The sequence below is a fragment of the Amblyomma maculatum genome, chromosome 2, assembly GCF_055883805.1.
Source record: "Amblyomma maculatum isolate TAMU_Amacu chromosome 2, ASM5588380v1, whole genome shotgun sequence".
Classification (NCBI taxonomy): Eukaryota; Metazoa; Arthropoda; class Arachnida; order Ixodida; family Ixodidae; genus Amblyomma; species Amblyomma maculatum.
Window position 1 is genome coordinate 222,683,095 of NC_139345.1, and position 23,687 is coordinate 222,706,781.

The following is a 23,687-nucleotide window of genomic DNA, read 5'->3' on the forward strand; positions in this document are numbered from 1 at the left end:
GTCAAGCCAATTTGCTAAAACTTGGTCAATCCAAAGCGAAGTTAACATCCTCTCTATCCTCATGCCTCTGATCCTCTGTACTGCTAGAGCACTGCAGTACAGGTATACGGTCTGAACGGCCGTCTGCAACGGAAGGACCCTCGTTAGAAACCAGTGAGCTTCGTGAGGCGGTATTCGCTTCGCCATGAACAGCGATTCGGCGGCAAAGGCCACGGCATTGGCGTCGCTGACAGAGACGTACACCGACTCCGAAGGTGAGCTGGACTCGGACCCCGAGGAGAGCGTAGCACCTCTGTCTATTGAGCGCACACAGCCGAGCGTCGAGAGCACGCCCAGCTCACAGAGTGGAGGAGCGCCGCTAGTCTCGTACCGCGCCGAAGACGAGGACGAGGAAGCGGCGGCCGGGGACGAGCCGGAGTCTGGCCGCGTGGTGTACGTACGTCCCGAGTCGCCGGTCTCCTTCCACCGTTGCCTGCAAAGTCTAGGGCCTAACGGCGTCTTCCTGCCGCCCGAGCCGCCGGGCCGCTGCGCACCGGCGCTCCAAGAAAAGATCGCGCGCCTGTACGAACGCAAGCAGCGCGATGGACGCGACATGAACGCGTCCATCCAGATGCGCAAGGACTTCCGCAACCCGAGCATATACGAGAAGTTGATCGCGTACTGCGGCATCGACGAGCTGGGTACCAACTACCCACCCGAGACGTACGATCCGCACAGCTGGGGGCCGGACTCTTACTACGAGGAGCTGTCCCGGCGCCAGAAAGAGGAGATGGACAAGCGCGAGCGCGAGAAGAAGACCAAAGTGGAGTTCCTCACGGGCACTGCCAAGAAGCCCGAGCCACGCAAGAGCAAGTGGGACGTTGGGGCTGCACAACCCGTGCTGGGGGTCGCAAGGCCCTCCGTGTTGCCCGCTCTGGCCACTAGGCCCACCGTCATCTCGGCCTTCGGAACGCTCAAACCGCCCTCTAAGCCGTGAACTTTCAAATACAATCTTAAAATGTGCAAAAGGTGTAGAGCAAGACAGGAGACTGCTGAAGTGCACTGAAAAGAAGAAACTGTACTCCACTCATCAAGTAACCTTTTCTTTTTTTTTGTGGTGGCCATGTTCTTTCTTGCTACCTTAGTACAGCTAGACTTAATGCCTACTCCACTTAGTTTCGCTGCTACAAAACAATGATGCTTGTAGTGGTAAGATCATGCAGAAGGTACTCTAGCCATGAGGTTTGTTGGCTGCATGGTCATATATTTTGCTCCCACAAGTGTTACCATTAACATCCATTTTTTCGGCGCTTTCCACAAAGCTACCAGTCTGGCAGCTGACTGTTTAGTGGAGAGCAGTGTAGTGCCCCATGTTGCTTCAAAGTTGACTGTATGTTACTGGAATGGAAGCTTGGGCGAGTTGGTGACGGTTAACTTGCCACATAGCACTAAACAGACACGGCGAGACATACAGGACGGGCGCTATCCTGTAGTGCCCATCCTGTATATCTCGCTGTGACCATGTCTGTTTAGCACTATGTGGCAAGTGGATGTTACTGTGCCTCTGAACTCCGGGTCCTCTCAGTTTTTGCTGCATTGAAGAGACATATGTTGTGGCTTATGGATTTTTGTAATGTATCGGAGCATTCCTGGGGACAGTGAGCAATGAAGCTAGTGACTCGTGTTGAGGCTTCCTCTCAGCACTGATTGCTGTAATCAGCTCAGGACTGCTGATATGCGATCAGGTGCTGCGGGCTGCAGGCATTCTGAAGTAGTGTGGTCTTTCAGTTTGATTTTTTTTTTTTAGAGAGAAAAGATTGCAACGCTTCGACCAAAGTCTCATCAGAGAATCCGACTCGGCACTTCCTTCAGTGTTCACTGCTTGGGAGTAAGAGATGCAAATTTTTTTGTTCCAAGTCTAACTTCACAGCTTCCCAAACAGTTTTACTTAACAAGTATGGTTTGTGTCACACAAGCATACATTCATCATCAACGCATCCAAGACTGAAGTGTGGTGCATAATTGGGTTTTCACATCCTCCTCCTGTTGTACCCCTGTTCGGCAGCCTAATAAAGCTTCACACATACTTTGTCAAGGTTGTGAGCAAACAGTTTGCAGTTTTGTATGAAAGTAATCTCATAAGCAACTCGGGAGATGAACTGCAAATAATGATTGATGACCTAGACAGGAAAAGTAGAAAGGTAGGCTTGAAAATCAATATGCAGAAGACTAAGGTTATGTTCAACAGCCTCGGGAAGGAACAGGAGTTTACATTAGGTAGCGAAATACTGGAAGTAGTAGGCGAATATATCTACTTAGGTCAGGTAGTAACCGCAGATCCGGATCATGAAAAGGAAATAACAAGAAGAATAAGATTGGGATGGAGCGCATTTGGCAAGCACTCGCAGATTATGACTAGCAGCTTACCGGTATCGCTCAAGAGGAAAGTATACAACAGTTGCATCTTGCCTGTACTCACCTATGGGGCTGAAACGTGGAGGCTAACCAAGAGAGTTCTACTTAAGTTGAGGACAACCCAGAGGGCTATGGAACGAAAAATGGTAGGGGTAACATTAAGAGATAGAAAGCGTGCAGAGTGGGTCAGAGAAATAACTCAAGTTAACGACATTCTAGTGGAAATTAAGAAGAAGAAATGGGCATGGGCAGGACATGTAGTGCGAAGAGAGGATAACCGATGGTCGCTGAGGGTAACAAACTGGATTCCAAGGGAAGGAAAGCGTAGTAGGGGGCGGCAGAAAGTTAGGTGGGCGGATGAGATTAAGAAGTTCGCAGGGGTCAAGTGGATGCAGCTAGCACAGAACCGGGTTAAGTGGAGAGATATGGGAGAGGCCTTCGCCCTGCAGTGGGTATAATCAGGCTGATGATGATGATGATGAATCTCATAACTATTACAGCCTTAGCTATTTCGGCTACTTTGCATCAGGTGTCAAGAAAAGTACTCTAGAATGGCATTGAAATGAACTGTGCTTCCATAAATTAAATTAGAGGATGCTTAGGCTTCGCTTTTAAGAGTTAACGTGAAAGCATCTAAACCCTAGTGTTTTGAAGATGATGGATGGATGTGTAAGGCTTTGAATTGGGTGGCGGCTCACGCCATTTGTTGCAGCACTGCCATACGATTGAAGCATTTTTGTCAAAGCAAGGGGGCTCCAGTGTTCCACCAAGAAATAGGAGCTACTAAGAATATGGCGAGGGAAAAGGAACAAAGAACCACCCACTGACGAAGATCTAAAGCTATACCTAGAAGAACTCATTCCGGAGAAAACAATCATCAGAGTGCTCGGAATGTGGATACAATCGAATCAGCGCTGCATCCTTATACTAGCCCAACTGAAGGCATCGACCCTCCAGGTGGCACGCATGATAACACGCGTAGCACACCGGAGGTTGGGCATGAGGGAGGAGGACACGCTCAAACTGGTCGCGAGCCTAGTGGTTAGACGAGTGACATGCAGCCTTCCGTACTACCACCCTCTAAAGAGCGAAATGCAGCAGTCACACACGATCCTGAGAAAAGCGTACAAGACGCCACTTCACGTACCGCACAACACCTCCACGGAGAAACTCCTAGAGCTGGGATTGCACAACACCTTCGACGAGCTGCGAGAAGCGCACATCAACGCGCAACTGCGCAGGTTGCAACAAACACCGACGGGCAGAGAACTTCTGAAGAAGCTAGGATGGTCAGACCAAATTAAAGTAATACAGAGAACCGCCGACATTCCGGACGAATATCGCAAAACAATAAGGATAGCACCAATCCCAAAGAACATGGACCCAAACCTTCATACGTACTGCAGAGAGGCAAGAGCCGCATACCTGCAGAAGATATGCGGCATACCTGCCCCAGAAGAAACGACGGTATATGTGGATGCGGCCACATACGTCAGGACGAGTGGGCAGGATTACTCAAACGCGGTAGCGACGCTTGTCGTCTCGAATCTACAAAAAGTAACCAGCGCATCGCTGAAAGACTGCTCGGTCGTCGAGGCCGAGGAGGTAGCCGTAGCTATGGCCCTGGCGGAAGGCTACAGGAAGAAGCAGTCACTGACAATTTTGACAGACTCGCAAGCAACGTGCCGCAACAATCTGCGGGGCAGAATCGGTCATCGAGCAATCCGCATAATTCGTTCGAGTGGCCACCAGGCGCGTAGCCAGGGGGAGGGCTTATGGGGCTCTAGCCCCCCACGAAATTTTTTTGTACTGTCATATACCGCAAACCAAAACAGCTACCAGAGCCGGAAATCAATCTGGACTTTGTCTCCAGTATGTCCTTTTCACGCTCAAAAAGAGATTTCTGCGGGAATAAAAAATGCGAAAGAAGCATTTAGTTTTCTGAAATCATCCATCGGACCATACAAGGGAGACAAGCCATACTACTAGATAAGCTGATAAAGCACTCAGGGTTGGAATGCGTGGGGAAATAATAACAAAAAAAAACTAGGAGAGAGCGTGACGCCACGTGCGCAGCCTCCACAGGCCAAACTCGATCTTCTGACGCCGCGCTGTCTTCTCCCTCTCGGGCCTCTTGTTCGCACTGAATCTCGGTGTTTTTATGTTGAAGTGGTCTGCTGAGAGTCCTCGTCTGTTCATAAAACTTTAGTTTGTTAGAGTGCAGCTGTTGCATTATAATCAAAATTATAAGCACACTGGAGAGAGTGCAGAGAACAATTTCATCCGCGGGTCCATCAAGAACACTACGTATTCGAGCTAATGTTAATTGTATATGGCTGAAAAACTGCCTGTGAAGAATTTTCAGTTTTGCAATTGTTAAAATAAACGAATGATTTTCGTCTGAAACAATTCATGTGCAGGATACTCGATGGATCATGAAAGTCCCGGGTGGTACTATTCTTCCGTGCAATCTTTGCATCCCGGCATGCAGAATTTATGGCGCAGTTGAGAGGTGATAGGTTGGCGACAGGTATCTCGATACTGAGGAGGCTGAGCAGCAACGTCAGCCCCCCTCGAAAAACATTTCTGGCTACGCCACTGGTGGCCACCCAATGAAAGAACCTGAGGAAGAAGTCTTCTAATCAGACACATGATCGTGTGGACACCGGGGTAAGGGGAAACCAGAAGGCGGACGAGATAGCTCGAGGTTGCGCTCAATACCGGGCATCTAACACATGCGACCCTCTGGACAACGACCCCGTACCCGAATCCTGAACTACTACAAAGGCTGCTGTTGTGGGATGGATGGATGGATGGATGGATGGAATATAGGAGCGTCCCCTTTGAAAAAGGGTGGTAGCAGTAGCTATCATGCTCATTTTTCTCCCTATATCTTAATTATTGATTTAGAATGGTTAACTAAACGAACATTCTATTTATTAAATTTTGTTCCTACATTACTAACATTATGTCACTTCTCTGCTTTTAAGCCACCAATCTTCCAGTCGTTTTTTGCTAGTTTCCACCGCCGGTTTATTCACCCGACCACTGTTATCTCTAAACCCCTGAGCTTCAGGAACAGTGGTTGCGCCTGCATCAACTTCCAGATGGATACCATTACATTCCAGTATAATACGGTCAATTGTTTCACTGGAGTTACCACATACAGCACATGCGCCATCTCCATTGTTAAATTTCTTTTTGTAGCTGCGTGTTCTAAGGCACCCTGATCTAGCTTCAAAAAGTAGGGCACTGCCTCTTGAGTTATCAAAGAAATCTTCCTTCCTGATCTGCATTTTCCACTTTCGGTATAATTCCACTCTGTTTCTTTTCCATCGAATTTATCCAATTTTTACCTTCTGTGTTTTTCATCTGTTGCTTAATGCTCTTTATTTCTCCGTCCTTGTGAATATAGCATACTTACTTTGTTTCCTAGTTCTTTTCCTCCATTGTGTGTCAACGCTTTTTAAGTACAGGTATTTAAATACTTTAGCTGCCCATCTGTTACTGTCCAATTTCCTCAGGCGTTCCTCATATAATATTTTACTCTGAGCTTCCCGTACTTCGAAAGGGCGCCACTGACGACAGCGCCCTAAGCGGCAAGCTAGCCAGGCGGACCGTTGGGAGACCCCGGCATGGGCGGCCGCGCCAAGCAGGGCAAAAACGGGCGCCATTACTTGATGTATAAATAAACAGTCTTGCTTGTTATACCGGCTACGTCTACCACATGGTGGCAGCGGTGGGATAACCAACGCAGCGTGACACCCAGAAGGACAGCGAGCCCAACGTAAGCGGCCGCAGCATCATGCCAGACACTCGCGGCGCGAACGAAGAGCGCGCGAACGGCACTCCGAGAATGACGTTCAACCCGCTCGCGGTGGAACTGCCGACTAAGCTCGATTTCCGCAAGCCCGAAGATTGGACACAATGGCACCGCAGGTGGGAACGCTACCGACTTATCTCCGGTCTGACAGGACAGGACGAGACGACGCAAATCAATACATTACTCTACGCCATGGGCGAAGAAGCGGAGGACGTGCTCGCTGCTTTGAAACTGACAGACGAACAGATGGCACCATACTCCGCAATGGTGAGTGCTTTTGAAAAGCATTTCCTACCTCGAAAGAATGTCATCTATGAGAGAGCGCGATTTAACTCTTGGAAACAAGAGCAGCATGAAAACGTCGACGCATTTGCGACTGAACTGTTCAAGATGGCCGAAAGATGCGATTGCGGAACTCTCAAAGACGAACTGATTCGGGACAGGCTCGTGGTCGGCTTGCGAGACGTAAAACTCCGCTAGAGCCTGCAGCTTGACGCTGAACTCACTCTCGAAAAAGCAATCACAGCTGCCCGCAATTCAGAGAGCGTGAAACTTCAACACAAAGAAGTTCGCTCCATCGAACAGCCACCTCTCGACAAGGGAGAAGTTCGCGGCCAGACAAACGTCAAAACTCGCCGGAATGAAGCGAAGGTGCCTTTCAAGTCGCGCCCTCAACGTACACACAAGACGGGAGACGAACGCTGCAAGTGGTGTGGTGGTGTGCGTGACCACACGAAGACACAGTGTCCCGCGATGGACGAGACGTGCAACCAGTGTGGGAAAAAAAGGCCACTACGCCCGCGTCTGCATGTCTAAGCCGAAGGACGAGACCTCGAGTATCCGACAACGACCAAAAAAGCTCGGAGAGCTATATCTAGGCGAAATCAAAGTGGGAGTGAACACGCCGTGGAGGATTACTGCTACCGTGAACAACTTGCCTTTTACCTTCAAGGTCAACACCGGCGCAGATGTGACTGCAATCGCACACGACCAGAACGACAGAACCGTCATGGGACTCATCAAGTCAACACAACAGCTGTTGATAGGCCCAGGCCAGACAGCGATAGCCACTGTTGGCTACATCGATGCAACAGTCACCTGGCGCAACACTGAAGTCCAAGAAGCAGTCTTCATTATCAAAGGACTAAAAGAACCGTTGCTCAGTCGACCAGTTATAGAATCACTTGGGATTCTACAGTGCCCTCTTGAGCTAGGCGAAACCCTCGCACAATCAACTGATGTCCCCAACTTCTTGGCGTCATACCCAAAGCTAACGTCTGGGCTTGGAGTCATGAAGACTGAGTACCGCATCAAAGTCAAAAAGGATGCTGAGCCATTGTCACGGCTCCGGAAGGGGTGGCGAGACATCTTCTCGAACCAAGGCAAAGGTAGTTGGAACTTTGATGCCCAGCGTTAGCCGGTTATGTTCAGCGTTGCGAATGAGAACAAAGCCACGAAGTCAATGATGGAAAAACAACAATATATTCTCAGTATTATACACAGGAGTATACGACGCAGGCATTTACAGGCATTTAGAACAACACAGTTAAGGTAGCGTACATGAAAAAAACTAGCAATTACAAATACATCAGTCAAAATTCTCACTATCAAGATACGTGCAAATTGAACACAGACGTTTAAAACAAGATAAGACGAGTGTAGAAAAAGTTCAGAAGAAAATAGGAAGCGGGCATATTGTCCGACGAGCGCGGCGGCACTCCACACACAAAGACGACGCAGATGGGGAGCTCTCGAAGGCGATGGTCCTTCCGGAGTCCTGGGGCGAAGTCTTCGTGGTGCGATGCGGCGGCGGTTCGGGGAGCCCGGAGTGCTTGGAGGCGAGAGGCGCACTGCCGCTGGGTCCGAGTCGGCTTCTTTTCCAGCCGTCGGTTGACAATGCACAAGACACGCCCACGCAATAGTTCCCTCCCAAGTCAGAGTCCGTAGAAATAAACACGCACAAGTGCACACACAGGAAAGGGCAGGCCCCGCAACTTCCACACTGCATGGCCGCCATGTTGCTGGTGAAAAAAAAAAGTAAGTCACAACCAAAAGAGGATGCACGTACGCCAACAACTTCGGTCCTGCCAGGGGTCACTTTGCAAAACAAGCTGGAAGGACGCCCCCGCTCGCGCACTGCGAGGGGATTTGTCTAACTGCACGGGAACTACCCCGCGACGAAAACGCGCACGTACGCGTGCTCTTGACATTACCGACAAGGCAGAGGCACACAGAATACGCTGAAATATCTCAATCAACTCTTCTAGAATACTGCATATGAATAATTGCAATATTATAAAAATATAAATGCTGCCACTTTTGTGACACGGCCCCCCACTTTCAGAATATTATGCAATAATATTCTAAAAACAAACAAAACGTGGCACGCAGGCCGATACAACGCATGGATATGCACTATACAATTAGTAATACATAAAAAAGACAAGTTCAATTGCCCGGTTTAGACGGGGGGTAGATTGGACCGACGATGCCAATGGCAACCCGATTGAAGGGGGTGTCAATGACTGGAGCCTTTCCCAGGGGCACGCGTGTTACTCTCCCCTTCGGTGTGGTATGCTGGCAGACATTGCATGATGCCACAAATCTCTTGACATCCGCCGTCATGCCAGGCCAGAAAAACTCTTCTAAAATTCGCTCTTTTGTTTTCTTTGCCCTCAGGTGTCCTGCCTTTACGCCGTCATGCGCCGTCTTGAGCACCGTCTCTCGGTGCCGTTCGGGAGCGACTAGCTGTCGCACCTGCCGTCCGTCCTTTTGCGTGTAGCATCGGTACAAAAGACCGCCTTCCTTCTTGAACACGATGCTGCTTTCACCATCCCGACACTTTAAATTCCTCCCAATTTGTGTGAAGCATGAGCGCAATGATTGATCCTTTTCTTGATCGGCCGCATAGCTTTCTCCGTCCCCTAATTGTCTTTCAGCGTCCAGAGTGCAAAGTTTCTGGAACTTCTGAGGCCCCTTTGCGGCCTGAGCGCGAGTCACTACGGCAGTGGTGGCTTCGGCTACCAGATCCGTTTCCAAAGTGGTCCCTTCGACTCTCTCAACGGGATAATCAGGAGCCCTGGCACCTTCTATATTACCCAGGATCAGGTCATATATTGCATCCCTCATGCACAGTGCTACGAGATTTCCGCTGTAATACGGGGTCTGGACCTGCACTTGCGCTTCTTGGAGCATCTTCACCGTGCCGTCCACCAGGTACACGGGATTGCTCGTCCCCGTTAGCTGGTCCTCAGCTACCAAATCTCTCCGGATAATCACGGTGTTGCAACCGGTGTCACGCAACACAGAGATCGTTTTTCCGTCCAAACTTCCTGCAACTACGGGTAACCCTTCCGCCAAAGACTTCTGTCCCGCCGTTCGCACCGCGCTGACAACTTGAATATGGCTACCATTCTTCAGCTCAACGTTGCCGTCGCAAATTTTTTCTTCTGTTTCCCTGGGAGGGGAATACGCGCAGGCTGCCTGGGTTTTGTCAGGCACCCCTTGACCACACACATTCGCTTTGTGCCCTCTTAGGCCACATTTGAAGCAGTGGGGGATACGGTTGGCAGAGTCGCTGCTCCGGCAGTGCGCGGCATTATGTCCCGCCCGGCCGCAGAGATAAGATCTCAGCGCTCCCCTCTGGACGGCCTTCCTTTCGTCGCCTCCTGCTTTGTTCGCTTCCTCCCGGCTTTCTTCCCTTCCCCTCGCTAAGTTGACACCGCCTTGCGCGTCCAAAAATTGATCAGCGAGGTTGATCATGTCTTGCAGTTTTTCTGCCTTCCGTTCTTTTAAGTACAAACAACGACATGCTGACGTGACAACTGCTCAGAAATTGCTCTTTAATGAACAGCTCACGCAGCGACTTGTACTCTAGGGGGATTTCGGACAACTCCACCCAGCGGTCTAAGTAATGGCTTATACGTGCTGCATATTGTGCGGCTGTCTCGCCGTCGTCTGGTTTGCCACCCAGGAATTTCTCACTGAAGCCTTCGACCGCAAATCTGAAACGCTTCAAGAGCGCTGCCTTGACCTTCTTGTAATCGGAGGCATCTTCCGGCGTGAGTAGCCCGAAAACATTCAACGCCTCACCGCTTAGGCATGTGCCTAATATCGTCGCCCATTGGTCTTCAGGCTACTTCTGACTACAGGCTATGCCCTCAAACCGCCTGATGTAGGCATCTAGGTCGTCCTTTCTCTCGTCAAAGGAAACAAGCATTCTGCTGGGGTTGAGTCGGAAACTGGGTTCCGCTACTACGTCGCGACCATCAGCCCTTACTACGGACTCATCTCCCGCCTGCCGAAGTTCTAATCTTAGCTGAAGAAGCCTGGCTTCGAGTTCGCCATCCTCTTTTGTTGCCGCGCGTTCCTGTTCCGCGGTTTGTCTAGCGAGAGACCTTTCCTCCCTCTGCCGAGCTTGCTCATCCTCTATCCATTTTCTCAGTTCCACTCCTGAGAGACCTAACTGTCCACCTATGGATACTAATTTCTCTAGATCCATGTTCACAGGTGCATGAAAACTACCAAAAAACCGAAAACTACCTATCAGCAATGCACACTTCTCAAATGTCACCCTTCGAGATCATTTCATGATTCGAGGCTCGGTCTCCTTTCACAACGCTTGTTACGTCAAAGTCCTGTCGCGGACGCCAGAATTTGTCACGGCTCCGGAAGGGGTGCGAGACACCTTCTCGAACCGAGGCAAAGGTAGTTGGAACTTTTACACCCAGCGTTAGCCGGTTATGTTCAGGGTTACGAATGAGAACAGAGCCACGAAGTCAGGGATGGAAAAACAACTATATATTCTCAGCATTATACACAGGATTATACGACGCAGGCATTTAAAACAACACAGTTAAGGTAGCGTACATGAAAAAAACTAGCAATTACAAATACATCAGTCAAAATTCTCACTATCAAGATACATGCAAATTGAACACAGACGTTTAAAACAAGATAAGACGAGGGTAGAAAAAGTTCAGAAGGAATTAGGAAACGGGCATATTTTCCGACGAGCGCGGCGGCACTCCACTCACAAAGACGACGCAGATGGGGAGCTCTCGAAGGCGATGGTCCTTCCGGTTCGGGGAGCCCGGAGTGCTTGGAGGCGAGAGGCGCACTGCCGTTGGGTACGAGTCGGGTCGGTTGACAATGCACAAGACACGCCCACGCAATAGTTCCCTCCCCAAGTCAGGGTCCGTAGAAATAAACACGCACAAGTGCACACACAGGAAAGGGCACGTAGGCCCCGCAACTTCCACACTGCATGGCCGCCATGTTGCTGGTTAAAAAAAAGTAAGTCACAACCAAAAGAGGATGCACGTACGCCAACAACTTCGGTCCTGCCTGGATTAAGCCTGGCAAAGCTTTGCTGGTCCGGGCTCCCTCTCTCTTTCTTTTACATTTTTTCGTCATATTCTGAGAGGAATAAAAAAAAAGGGGTCACTTTGCAAAACAAGCTGGAAGGACGCCCCCGCTCGCGCACTGCGATGGGATTTGTCTAACTGCACGGGAACTACCCCGCGACGAAAACGAGCACGTACGCGTGCTCTTGACATTACCGACAAGGCAGAGGCACACAGAATACGCTGAAGTATCTCAATCAACTCTTCTAGAATACTGCATATGATTAATTGCAATATTATAAAAATATAAATGCTGCCACTTTTGTGACAGCCATACGCAGTCAGTTATTCTAGGCGCGTGCCTCTTCCACTGCTTCTACTTGTGAAGAAAGAACTAGAAAGGATGGAAGACTTCGGAGTCATCCAGAAGATCGAGCGAGCAACCGATTGGTGTTTTCCAATGGTTGTCGCACGAAAAAAGAACAATGAGCTGCGTATCTGCGTGGACTATGGTCAACTCAACCTACAAATAATACGCGAACGTGTGCTCATGCCTACGGTGGACGAGTGTCTGGCAAAATTAGCAGGTGCAACAGTTTTTAGCCGCCTAGATGCACGAGCAGGGTACTGGCAGGTGCCACTGTCCAAGGACTCTCGCGAATACACAACCTTCATCACACTAGTTGGCAGGTTCCTGAGGCTTCCCTTCGGTATCTCCACAGCGCTAGAGTTCTACCAACGAGAAATGCTCCGTGTGCTCGAAGGACTAGATGGTGTGAGTTGTCTACAAGATGACATCATTGTCTCAGGGAAGACAACTGAGGAACACACCAACCTACTGCTGGTGCTGAGGAAGCTAGAAGATGCAGGTGTTACCCTCAACATCGACAAGTGTTCCTTTCGACAAACAGAAGTAACATTCTTAGACACGTCGTAAACTCAACAGGAGTCAGCGCCGACCCGGAAAAGGTCAGGGCCATAGTCCAGCTCGACCCACCATGTGATGTGTCAGAAGTCAGGTCTTTGTTGGGCTCTGCAAACCACCTAGCGAAATTTCTTCCAGAGCTAGCCGACTTTACGAAGCCTTTTAGAGACTGCTCCACTACACTCTGCGGCGGCTCTACGGGGAGCGGAGGACCCTCGTACGTCGACAGGCGTCTGCTTCGCGGCGCCGGCACCAGGTGGCGCCACGGTAGACTTCATGGTAGGATTTTGCTCCGCCCGTTGCTGTCAGCCGGTTTAGTTTGTGCGTTGTGTGCATTTGTGGCTTCGTTGTTGCTCTGCTGTGCGAATGTTTTTTTTTAGCGCTTATCGGAGGTCACTTCAAGCGTTTGTTCAGTAAAGGCCAGTTCAGGCTCTTAAGCTCCCGTCGAAAGGGAATGTTGACTACATCACGTGCGTCGGTGTATGCGTGTTCTGCCTGGAGATCGGAACTCTTCGTGCTTTTCTTTCGCAGATGATCGGGTAAGCGGACATGTGGCCTGTACTAACCGGCTACTTCACTGGGACAGACTGCTAGTAATAATAATAATAACAATCTTTATTTAGTATAGTTAGAACAACATACACATACGGAAGCGCCGAAGCCACAAGCGGGCTTGTGCGGCGACAACCGGCAGCCGCTGCAATCTTCGCGCCACATCAGAACTCCATCAGAGGCGAAAAAAAAGAAACATTTAGCACAACAAATTATCAAAAATGCACTGGTAACATCAGTACATATTATATGTTCTCTAACGCTTGAACAGTAACTCTCAATGTTTTGCGGGTGGTCAAAGAAAATACGTCGTCCGGTAGTTCGTTGAGGATGGCTGGAACATAATAGCGTCTTGTTGCTTTACTGTAGTGAGTGCGCACTCTTGGTTTAAGATAACGCTGAACATGTCTCAACGGTACCGGCTTCGTGTTGATTTGCCTGTATGCACTGCTCCAAACATATTTTAGTACTACAATTTGTTTAAAAAGATTGTCAAAAGAAGACAAACCCGCTGTTCTAAAGGCACTGCTGGGCAAATTCTCCTGTGGCATGTAGAAGACGCTTGTAGCGATGTTTTTCAAAATTCTATTAACTCCATGTGAAAGAGCAGTTAAAAAAACAACACATACCGTATCTTTAAACACTACCCCAGAGTACGGGCGAATAATTTGCTGATAGAAGAAGGCATCATAGTTTTAAAATAAACAACAAAGGTGCAACACTTCTAAATTTCTTACAAATGTGGGTCAACTGAGTATTCCATGTCAGATCACTGTATATGGGTACACCAAGATACGTAACCGACGGGACGCTAGCTATAGGTTGACAAGAACACAGAGAGCAATATGAGGGGTTTAAATATATAGAACCTACATTTGGTACATCTTTGTGCGGGTTACGAAAACAGACAAGTCGGGATTTGGTGCCATTTATTGGTATTAAGCTTGAGACAAACCAATCACTGAATTTAATAGCGCCTCTTGAAGGTTAGCCAGGGAACATGAAAACTCAGGGTTGCCTGATACTAGTAAAGTGTCATCGGCGTAATAGAATATAGTGGATGCTTTCACAGGTCACATATATCATTCACATATAACCACACAACAAACTTACAGATAGGCCCAAACCAAAATATGCCGGCCCGTCTTCAAAACCATTGCTACGCGCCTGGATGCAAGACTGGCTATGTGCACACTAAAGGTGGCCCAAAAATAGCCCTGCTCGGTGTTCCCAAAGATGACGCTCTAAGGAAGCAGGGAGATCAACCTCCGTCACTCGGACAAGCGGCTGGATGAGAGCTGTGTAGCCGTGCTGTTTGTGAGCATCATTTCGAACCTCGTTTCGTTCTACAGGACTATGTTCATATTGTGAACGGGGGAAAAGTCCGCATCCCTCGTGGGAAGCCAGCAATATCCCCGGATGCCGCACCGACGCTATTGCCGAATCTGCGGGCCTATCTTTCAAAAACGATACCGAAAGAAAGACAACAAAGAAAGAGGAAACCCACTGGTGTTGTAACTCATGGGCCCTCGAAAACAAAATTTTCAAGTCTGCCCGATATACCCGTAACAACAGAAGAGTAGCAATCGGCCCCAAGCGAACAGATTCTGAGAGTATTCTTGATATTTTGGAAGTGGTTAGAAATACACTGCTAAAGAAGTTGGTTGCCGAGTTCACGCAGAAGGCCGATTTGAAGAAGTAATAAGGTTTTATTTAGTCACCAGACTGCACTTCTATGTGAAAGGGGTTAATTAAAAAAAGGCAGAACAACGAGAACGGGCGAAACACCTCAAACTAAGCCATTGCTAACGCTGCTGTGAAGTGCTGGAGCAAGTGAAGGAAATAAGCGGTAAAATACTTGAACACAAATATATGCAACGGTGACAAATCTGTTCATATTGTTACGTGGAGGATTTACAGTCCCAAAGCTGTCTCTAACGTTAATGAGGGCACCGATTTCACAACACTCAGCGTCGTCGTCTTCTCGGAGTCTGTTGTACTTCTGCATCCTCATCACGGACAGCGAATACAGCTAAGTAACAATATGTTTCATAAAGCAGCGACTTTATGTCTCTCCAGATAAGTATGCAGTAGCTGCGTAATGCTGTTTGAAAACCTTGTGGTGCGCCTCCTGTTCTGCGAAAAACGCGAATTGTAAATAATGCAGCTTCCCCTTTATTTTGTCAGAATTACATGAATTCATACTACCTGCCTTCTCCATGTCCTTTTTGTTTTTGTGTGCTGCAGCTTGGGTGCTTGTGAATAAACAGTTGTTGTGGCCGACACTTCTTCATTCTTCGTTTATCCCTGGCATGAATCCCAAGCTATTACTATTGACTTTAAGCATTAATGGAAAGAGTTGTATAACCCCCGAATATGCAGTGCATTATAATTTCCAGCAAAACAATGCAGGCACGAGTGACATACCCTACGTGAACGTCCCAACGAGCCAAGCGCATTAATTAACGCTGTTTGAACTTGTGCACAGCGCAGATGTAAAGTTCAATTCAAGGTCCGCTTAGCCATTTCAGCAAAACCCACGCAAATGTCGCGGCAATATTTCAATTTGTCGGCGCGGCTACTGCGACGCCGGCCGAGCGCGGCACTGGCTTTTACCCGTGGAGCACGCGCGCTTCGAGGCACCTACCGTGGAGACGCGCGCAGCGCCACCGCGCGCCGCCGCGCACCGCCGCTCCCCGTCGACACCGGCGGGGACACCTCGAGTGGCGCCTGTGAGCACGCTACCCAATATTCTAGTTCACTGTAGCTCCACCAAGACGCCGACTGGCACTGGAACCTAAAACCCCTCTGGAACCCAGCTCAGCAGCAGAGTATTGACAAACTCAAGCAAGGTTTAAAGGTCAACTCCGGTGGTTTTTCCATCATTTTCTGTTTTTCATTGAATTACATTCCTCGACACGTCCTGACTCCAACACAAAAAACCGCTTTTCGAAATTCCAATTAGAAGTATTTTTAAAAAAGAAAAACAGCAAATCGAAACCGAAACTGCTTTCACGGCCAGAAACGACGTCCCAGGGGACGAAATGGTGATGTCACACTCACTATTAGAAAAACACTTGTACGTGCATTCGATGGTGAAAATAACGTATGGAAATCATGAAGCATTGCATAAAATGTCTGAGGTAGTTCAATATAAGCCTCACAATTTCATAATCATGTGGGAAGTGGACAGCAACGCGGGTATACTGTTTGTGACGTCACAAACTCAGTGTTGCCGGCAGAAATAGTCTCAACGTAAGCCATGAAAACAGCATATTTTAAAGTGTTGCGCGCGAACGGATTATCGTACGGCGCCCAAATTTTGTAGAATGCGCCAGGACGGAGAGGAGAATATACAGTAAAATTTTTATTAGAATATTCGAATGTCAAAAAAATCCCGGAGTTGCCCTTTAAGCAGGACACCGATTCTCACTCACTACGATGCTCAGCCGCCTCACACAGTGTCTGTGGATGCTTCCTCATACGGTCTTGGGGCTGTACTTCTACAGCAGTCGCATGAAAAGCTCCTACCAGTGGTATATGCATCACGCTCCCTTACGGATACAGAACAAAGATATGCCCAAATCGAAAGTAGGCACTGGCAATCACATGGGCTTGCGAACATTTCCGCAAATACCTGCTAGGATCAACTTTTCACGTGGAAACGGACCACAAGCAGTTAATGCCGCTGCTGACGACTAAACGACTTGACGAGCTTAGTCCTCGCCTTCAAGGTTTCAGAATGCGCCTTTTGGAGTACGACTACACCATGTCCCACACTCCCGGCAAAAAGCTGTACACAGCTGACCTGTCCCGGAAGCCATCTGGGAAAGCAACAGACAAAGAAAGAACTCTCGAGAGTGGAGTGCGCGAGTTTGAAGAATTAGCACTTGAACAGCTCCCTGCTTCAAACCAAATGCTGGACAGAATCAGGGCAAGCATCCTGTCAGACGAAACACTTTCCAGGGTGGCTACCTTCTGCACTACATCATGGCCAACTGTGCATGGGCTGTCACCTGACCTGAAAAGGTACGTCGAGGTGGCTAGCGATATTTCGCTCGTTGATGGTCTGCTATTCAAAGGCGACGAATAATCATCCTGCCAGACATCAGAGTAGAGGTCCTGGAAAAACTCCATGCAGGCCACTTGGGCACAACGAGGTGCCGAGTGAGGGCAAGAGAATGCATATGGTGGCCAGGCATAGGCAAGCACATTGAAGACTACGTGGAAAAGTGACCAACTTGCAGAGAGCACAGAAAGACAGAAACAGAACCCCTGCTTCTAACCCCATTGCCAGCACACCCTTGGGACACAGTCGGCATGGAACTCTTCACGCTGGAGGTGAATGTTGTAGTAGTAGACTACTACTCCCGATTTTGCGAGCTAGAACAGCTGCCGAGGACAGCTACAATAAACATAGCCCTAGTCTTGGAGCCAATGTTTGCACGGTACGGTGTTCCACGGACAATACGCACAGACAACGGGCCGCAGTTCACTTCCACAGAGTTCAAAGAACTAGTGCATCACTGGGGAGCCTCACACACAACCTCATGCCCTTAATACCCGCAGAGCAAATATATGGCTGAGAGGGCTGTGCAGACAGCAAAGCACTTTTTGAGGAAGTCTTCCAACATACACGAAGCGCTGCTTGCCTACAGGGCCACACCCAGCGTGGAAGGGTTTTCATCAGGAGAACTCTTAATGGGTCGTCGTCTGAACACCACAGTACCAACCACTTCAAAGCTGCTAGCCCCGAAGTGGGACGACAGCGAATTCAGAAAAAATAATGAAGCCTACAGAGCTCGTGCAAAACGATCATACGACACCCGGCACAAGGTACGGAGCCGAGAGCGCTTACCACCAGGCACAGCGGTGCGCATCCTTGCTGGAGCTACATCACACTGCGTGGTAACACAGCCAACATCAGAACCAAGGTCCTACATTGTACAAACCGACAGAGGACAAGCAAGACGTACAGCAAGACACCTGCAACCGTTGCAGGACACGAGCACCACAAGAAGTGGACGTGTTTGTAAGCGACCTGGACCTGTGAGATCAAACCTTTCAAGAAAGGGGGGTGTTGTGGGCGCCACTGACGACAGCGCCCCAAGCGGCAAGCTAACCAGGCGGACCGCCGGGAGACCCCGGCATGGGCGACCGCGCCAAGCAGAGCGAAAACGGGCGCCCTGATGTATAAATAAAAAGTTCTGTTTGTTATACCAGCTACGTCTACCACATCTGCAGAATGCGGTACCACCCCCGCACAGATCCCTTAGCAAGGAGGACTCCGTCACGTGGAGGTAGCTACAGACAGGTTCCTTCCCGAACCTACATACACTACACAAAATGTACCCCACACAATACATAAATAAATGCCCATGGTGCTTAGAGACACCCACGCTATATCGCACGACGTGGAAATGTCAGGGAATTCTAGCAGCGCCTATCATAACAAACCCGAGTGTGGAGCAGTGGGAGGGAATTCTCTCCAGCGACCGGCGGGAAGACCAAGAAGGTCTGATCGACGGGCCCAGCTGGCAGCGGCATCCTGCGGGGCCCTGGAATGAGGGCGGACGACCACCGCTACGGAAGATGGTAGACATCTAACCACCACAAACTCCATAGATAAAATAAATGTTTATTATCTCTCCCAATGAGCGCCGCACCGCAGGTAAACAAAGCGCTGATGTTCTTTGCTACTCGCTTAACTATTGCTTCCATAATTAGTTTCTTTCTAATGATGCACCTTGTAGGGCTCGTGGCGCGCCGCGCATTCGAAGGCCGCGCCACTTCCCAATGCTCCCTGCGCGCGTGCCTGTTTCCCTCTCCCCGCTCGCGCGGGGATAACCGGTCCCGCGCGAGGGGGCTATAAAAGAAGGCACGCGCCGCCGTCTCGCCCCCTCTTGGTCCACCAACCAACCCTGCCTCCTCGTTCCTGCTTGGCTCCGGGAACGACCCGCAGCCACCCGGACGACGACACCGACTTCGACGATCCCCGATCCCTGTGAGATTAAAGATGTTTATCATACGGCCCACTGTGTGTTTGCCGTGCGCATCCCTCGGGCAGAGGAATCGCCCACAACTGGCATCCAACTGGGGCTGAATTAGCACCCATGTGGACGATTTTTCTGCCAACGTGGCAGCGCACGGCAACACGACGGGCCGGTCCTTTGTGTTAGGCGCGACGCCATTTTGAGTTTAGGGCTATCGTGTGTGCAGATGACACGGAGTGTAGTATAGTAGTGTTTGTACAGTGTTTTATTTTGTTTTGGGTTATGTGTGTGTTTGTTAGTGTCGGGCGGTTTGTGTTTGAATTTTTTTGCGCATATGTTAGTTTTATGAAGTGTTTAGCCTTTGTGACTAGCCTCTTGATGCGGGCCAGGTGGTAGTCGTGCGCGTTTAGGCTCCCGGTCGGCCTTAGTTGTTGAGTGCAATGCCTCCGAGAAAAGACGTGCCAGATAGGGCCGCCGCTTCGGACGCCAGTGCGTCCGGAAGTGAGGTAAAGGACGCGGTAGAGTCTGCGCAGGTTACCGATGCGGCCGCCCTGATGAGGCAGATGAACGAAGTGTTGTCGGTGTTCACCCTTCAGCTCGCTTCGGTGGCTAGCGCCAACCAATCCACAGCTGCGGCGGCAGTCTCGCGTCCGCGGATAAATGTAGGGGTTCCCTCCTTTTCCGGCTACACGGACGTGAAGTCAGTCCACGAGTTCTTGCAAGAATTCGAGGATTATCAGACGGCACTGGGTTCCCCAGACGACGTGGTGCTAGCGCAGGTAATCCCCGTGGCACTTGTTGAGAGCGCGGTGCGGTGGAGACGCTGCCAGCCGGCCTTCCAGTCGATGGCAGACTTCACAGATCGCTTCCGCGCCAAGTTCTTGCCGCCCGATTACGAACGCCGGATGCTTGAGGAGCTAGCGTTGCGCACACAGCACCCAGAGGAGAGCCTCCTCGAGTAGGTACGCGCAATGCAGGAGCTCTACAAGAGGGCAGATCCCACGGCAACCAATCTAGAACAGGTCACGCGCGTGATGAGGCAATGCCATCCGCGCTTCAAGCCGTATTTGCGGGGACGTGGTTTTGCAAACCTCGAGGCCCTAGCACAGGAAGCGAAGGTAGTACAGGCGGATTTACTCGCTGAATTGCGCTACCAGCCACCCCCCAGGCCAGCCGAATCGCTAGAGCCGCGATGCGCCTGGGCCGGAGGCCAAGACTCCGTGCAGCGCGCCAGAGGCGCAGACGTAATGACGGTAGGGCAGGAAAGGCCAGCGGAAGGCTCCGCGATTCCTCGCGCTCTTGACCCGTATGCGTTCGAGCAGTGGCGTCGAGCTGGGCTCGCCAGCGACGTCCGCACAGGCGCGGAGAGAGGGGAAATACGTCCCCAACCGCTTCGTGGAACGCGGCATCCCCCGACCGCGCGGCAGGTGAACGATAGGCTTTGCTGGAATTGCAACCAGCCGGGCCACGTGGCACGAGAGTGTCAAGCAAGGCGTACGCAGGGAAACGCGGACCGCCGGAGGCCATAATTGGTAACACCAGCCTGTCGCCGTCGGCGGGAGAATTTCGTGGTAACCACGGCGGAAAATGGGAAATGTACTCCCACGCCGCGTCACCGGGCGACCGCCCCGGGGGCGCAGAGGCTTTTGTCCCCCTTGCCTGTAGAGCGCAAGGAATGTTGTCGCGCTCGAGCCCTTTTATGCTAGTGCGGTTAGTTGGTCAAAGCTACTCGGCACTCGTTGACACGGGCTCAACTCTGTCATTGGTCGGTGATGATGTTTTCGAGGCTTGCCGTAGATGTAACATCCGTGTCAGGCCAACAGAAACCCCTTTGAGCTTAGCAGCAGGGACAACAAAAGCAGAAGGAGCGGTGCGTCTGGTCCTGCGTTTTGACGGCAGGAAGCGGAGGCATCGCTTCGTCTATCTGCCCGGCTTAGCCATACCAGTTATTCTGGGAAGAGATTTTCTTTCGAGCGAAGGCATTGTGCTTGACATGGGGGAGAACGGCTATCGCTACAGCCCCTTCACCCCCCTCATTCCCTTTGTTAGCGCACCCAAACAGGAATGCGTCGCTGAGCGAGCGAGCGTTCACGCTTTTGTGGCAGAGGGCTCCCCCGCGACACTGAATGGTAGCCCATTAGAAGCAATTATTGCCTCCTTCTCGGGAACCGGTAGTCAGCGCCGAAGGCTCGTAGAAACTTTACTCCCGTTTTCGGATTGTTTCACAGAGAAACCAGGCAGGACCGACTTGCTTCAGCACGAGATCGAAACGGCTGATGCGAGCCCTTTCAGATGTAACCCGCGGCCGTTAAGCGCACATAAGAGACAGCTTCTCGACAGCGCCCTTGACGAGATGATTGATACCGGCGCGGTGAGACCCTCACAAAGTCCCTGGGCGTCCCCAGTGGTTCTAGCGCCAAAGAAAGATGGTTCGGTCAGGCTGTGTGTTGATTATCGAAAGCTCAACTCGCTGACGCCTACGGTTGCGTACCCTTTCCAGTCGATCGAGGCTGTAATGTACGCGTTAGGGAACGCAAGGTTCTTAACAGTCCTGGATGCAAGCAGAGGGTACCTGCAGATTGAGGTGGCGGAAGGTGACATTCAGAAAACCGCATTCACCTGTCACCGCGGGCTCTTCGAATTTACTCGACTCCCGTTTGGTTTGTCTAATGCACCGAGCACGTTCATGCGATTGATGGACATCGTGCTGGACGATGCAAGGTTCAACTACGCGATGGCGTACCTCGACGACGTCGTGATATTCTCACAGTCGTTCGAAGAGCATCTCATTCACTTGAATTCCGTTCTTGAAAGAATGAGACGTGCGGGTATAACGATCAACCCAAAGAAAGTGCAGTTGGCATCGAAGAGGGTGAACCTCTTGGGATTTGTGGTTGATGATGGCACTTTGAGACCGAACGATGACAAACTGCAGGCAATTCTGAACTACCCCTGCCCGACGGACGTGAAAAGCTTGCAGAGGTTTTTGGGAATGGTTGCCTTCTACAGACAATTCATCCCTAGTTGTTCAGAGCTCGCTAGGCCGTTGAACCAGCTGTTGCGGAAAGGCTCGAAGTGGGTCTGGGGCAAGGAACAGAACGACGCTTTTGTTGCCTTGGCTCGCGCGATAGCGAACACCGCTAGTTTGCGCCTCCCCGACCTGAACAAGCCGTTTGTCTTGCAGACAGATGCTAGTGATGCCGGTGTAGGAGCTGTTTTGTTGCAGGAACACGAGGGCAAACTGCGCCCTGTCGCGTTCGCTAGCCGCACGCTCACATCGGCGGAGCGGAATTACTCCGTGACCGAAAAGGAATGCCTGGCGATAATGTTCGCATTGTCAAAGTTCGACATGTACCTAGACGGAGCGGTTTTCACCGTGCAGACAGATCACCAGGCACTTTCGTGGTTAAAGAGGCTGAAAAACCCCGCAGGCAGACTCGCGAGATGGGCGCTGACGTTGCAACGTTACGCGTACGCCATTGAGTACCGCCGGGGCAGCATGAATAAGGTGGCCGATGCTTTATCGCGCGCACCGTTGAAGGCTGGCAGAAGCGCAGAAGAGGCGCAAACCAGCATTGCTGAAAGCGGCGTCGCCGCTAGTGGAGAGGAGGAGAGGGCGGACACGAGTGTCGCGCCCTGCGTAGTTAAAGAGAGAAAGGAGGCGGACAGAGTTGCCGCGCTGTGCTGCGAGAGAGAGAAGGCGCAGCAGCTGGTGGCGGCGACTACTCGCCTGCCAAGAAGCGAGGCAGAGAGAAATCTGTCTTGGGGAGTAGCGGTCAGTAGGGAAGAGCTAATTGGGGCCCAGAAAGCAGACGGTCTATGCCAGCGGGTGCTGACAGAGCTTGCGAGTAGTGCAGCTTGCACCGGGAACGCTGAGGGCAAGTACGACGCGTATCTGCTGGGCGATGATGGCTTACTGCTCCGCTACATCCCCCAACTTGACGAGGAAGAGGCGATTGCATCCCCCTTCCGAGTCGTGGTCCCGAGGAACTTGCGGAAACGATTCCTCCAGTACTTCCATGACTCAGCGCTGGCAGGCCATGGCAGCGGCAGTAAGACTTACGACAAGTTATGCCGTGTCGCGACCTGGCCAGGTATGGGAAAGGATGTGCTGGGTTACGCCCGTACATGTCCTGTTTGCCAGGTAGCCAAGTCTCGGGCGGGGAAACCCGCTGGCATGATGAAGCCGGTAGTTAGCAACTATCCGTGGCAAGTGGTCGCGTGCGATATCATGGGACCCCTCCCTCGCTCCGCGCGCGGACACCAATATATCCTGGTAATAACGGACCACTATTCCAAGTGGGTTGAGGTTTTCCCCCTTAGGAAGCTTGTGTCAGAACGGATTTGGGAGAAACTGTTGGAGACATTCACTCGTTTCGGTTTCCCTTCCGACCTGATTACAGACAATGCCTCGTATTTCACAAGCAAAGTCTTTGTTGATTCCTGTCGGGCGCTTCAAATCCGCCACAGGAAAACGAGTCCCTACCACGCTCAGAGCAACATAACCGAGAGAGTGAATCGAAATGTTAAGAGTATGCTGGTCGCGACGACCGAGCAGCACAGAGATTGGGACGCACGGCTGTCCGAACTGGCTTTCGCCACTAGAACAACCGTGAACAGGTCGGTGGGTATGACACCTGCTTACTTGAATTTTG

At 50.7% G+C, this 23,687-nt stretch overlaps 1 protein-coding gene across 1 annotated transcript; it reads left to right on the forward strand.

Moving 5' to 3' along the window:
• The first annotated feature begins 5 nt into the window (after positions 1-5).
• Positions 6-2,075, forward strand: LOC146201347 (SAP30-binding protein-like). The gene has a single exon (XM_084595788.1). The coding sequence runs from the start codon at positions 185-187 to the stop codon at positions 974-976; it is 792 nt and encodes a 263-aa protein (XP_084451914.1). The 5' UTR covers positions 6-184; the 3' UTR covers positions 977-2,075.
• Positions 2,076-23,687: the final 21,612 nt, after the last annotated feature.

Bases quoted from the DNA above. Each gene is read 5' to 3' on its own strand.
- LOC146201347 (XM_084595788.1), top strand. From the start codon at position 185: ATGAACAGCGATTCGGCGGCAAAGGCCACGGCATTGGCGTCGCTGACA.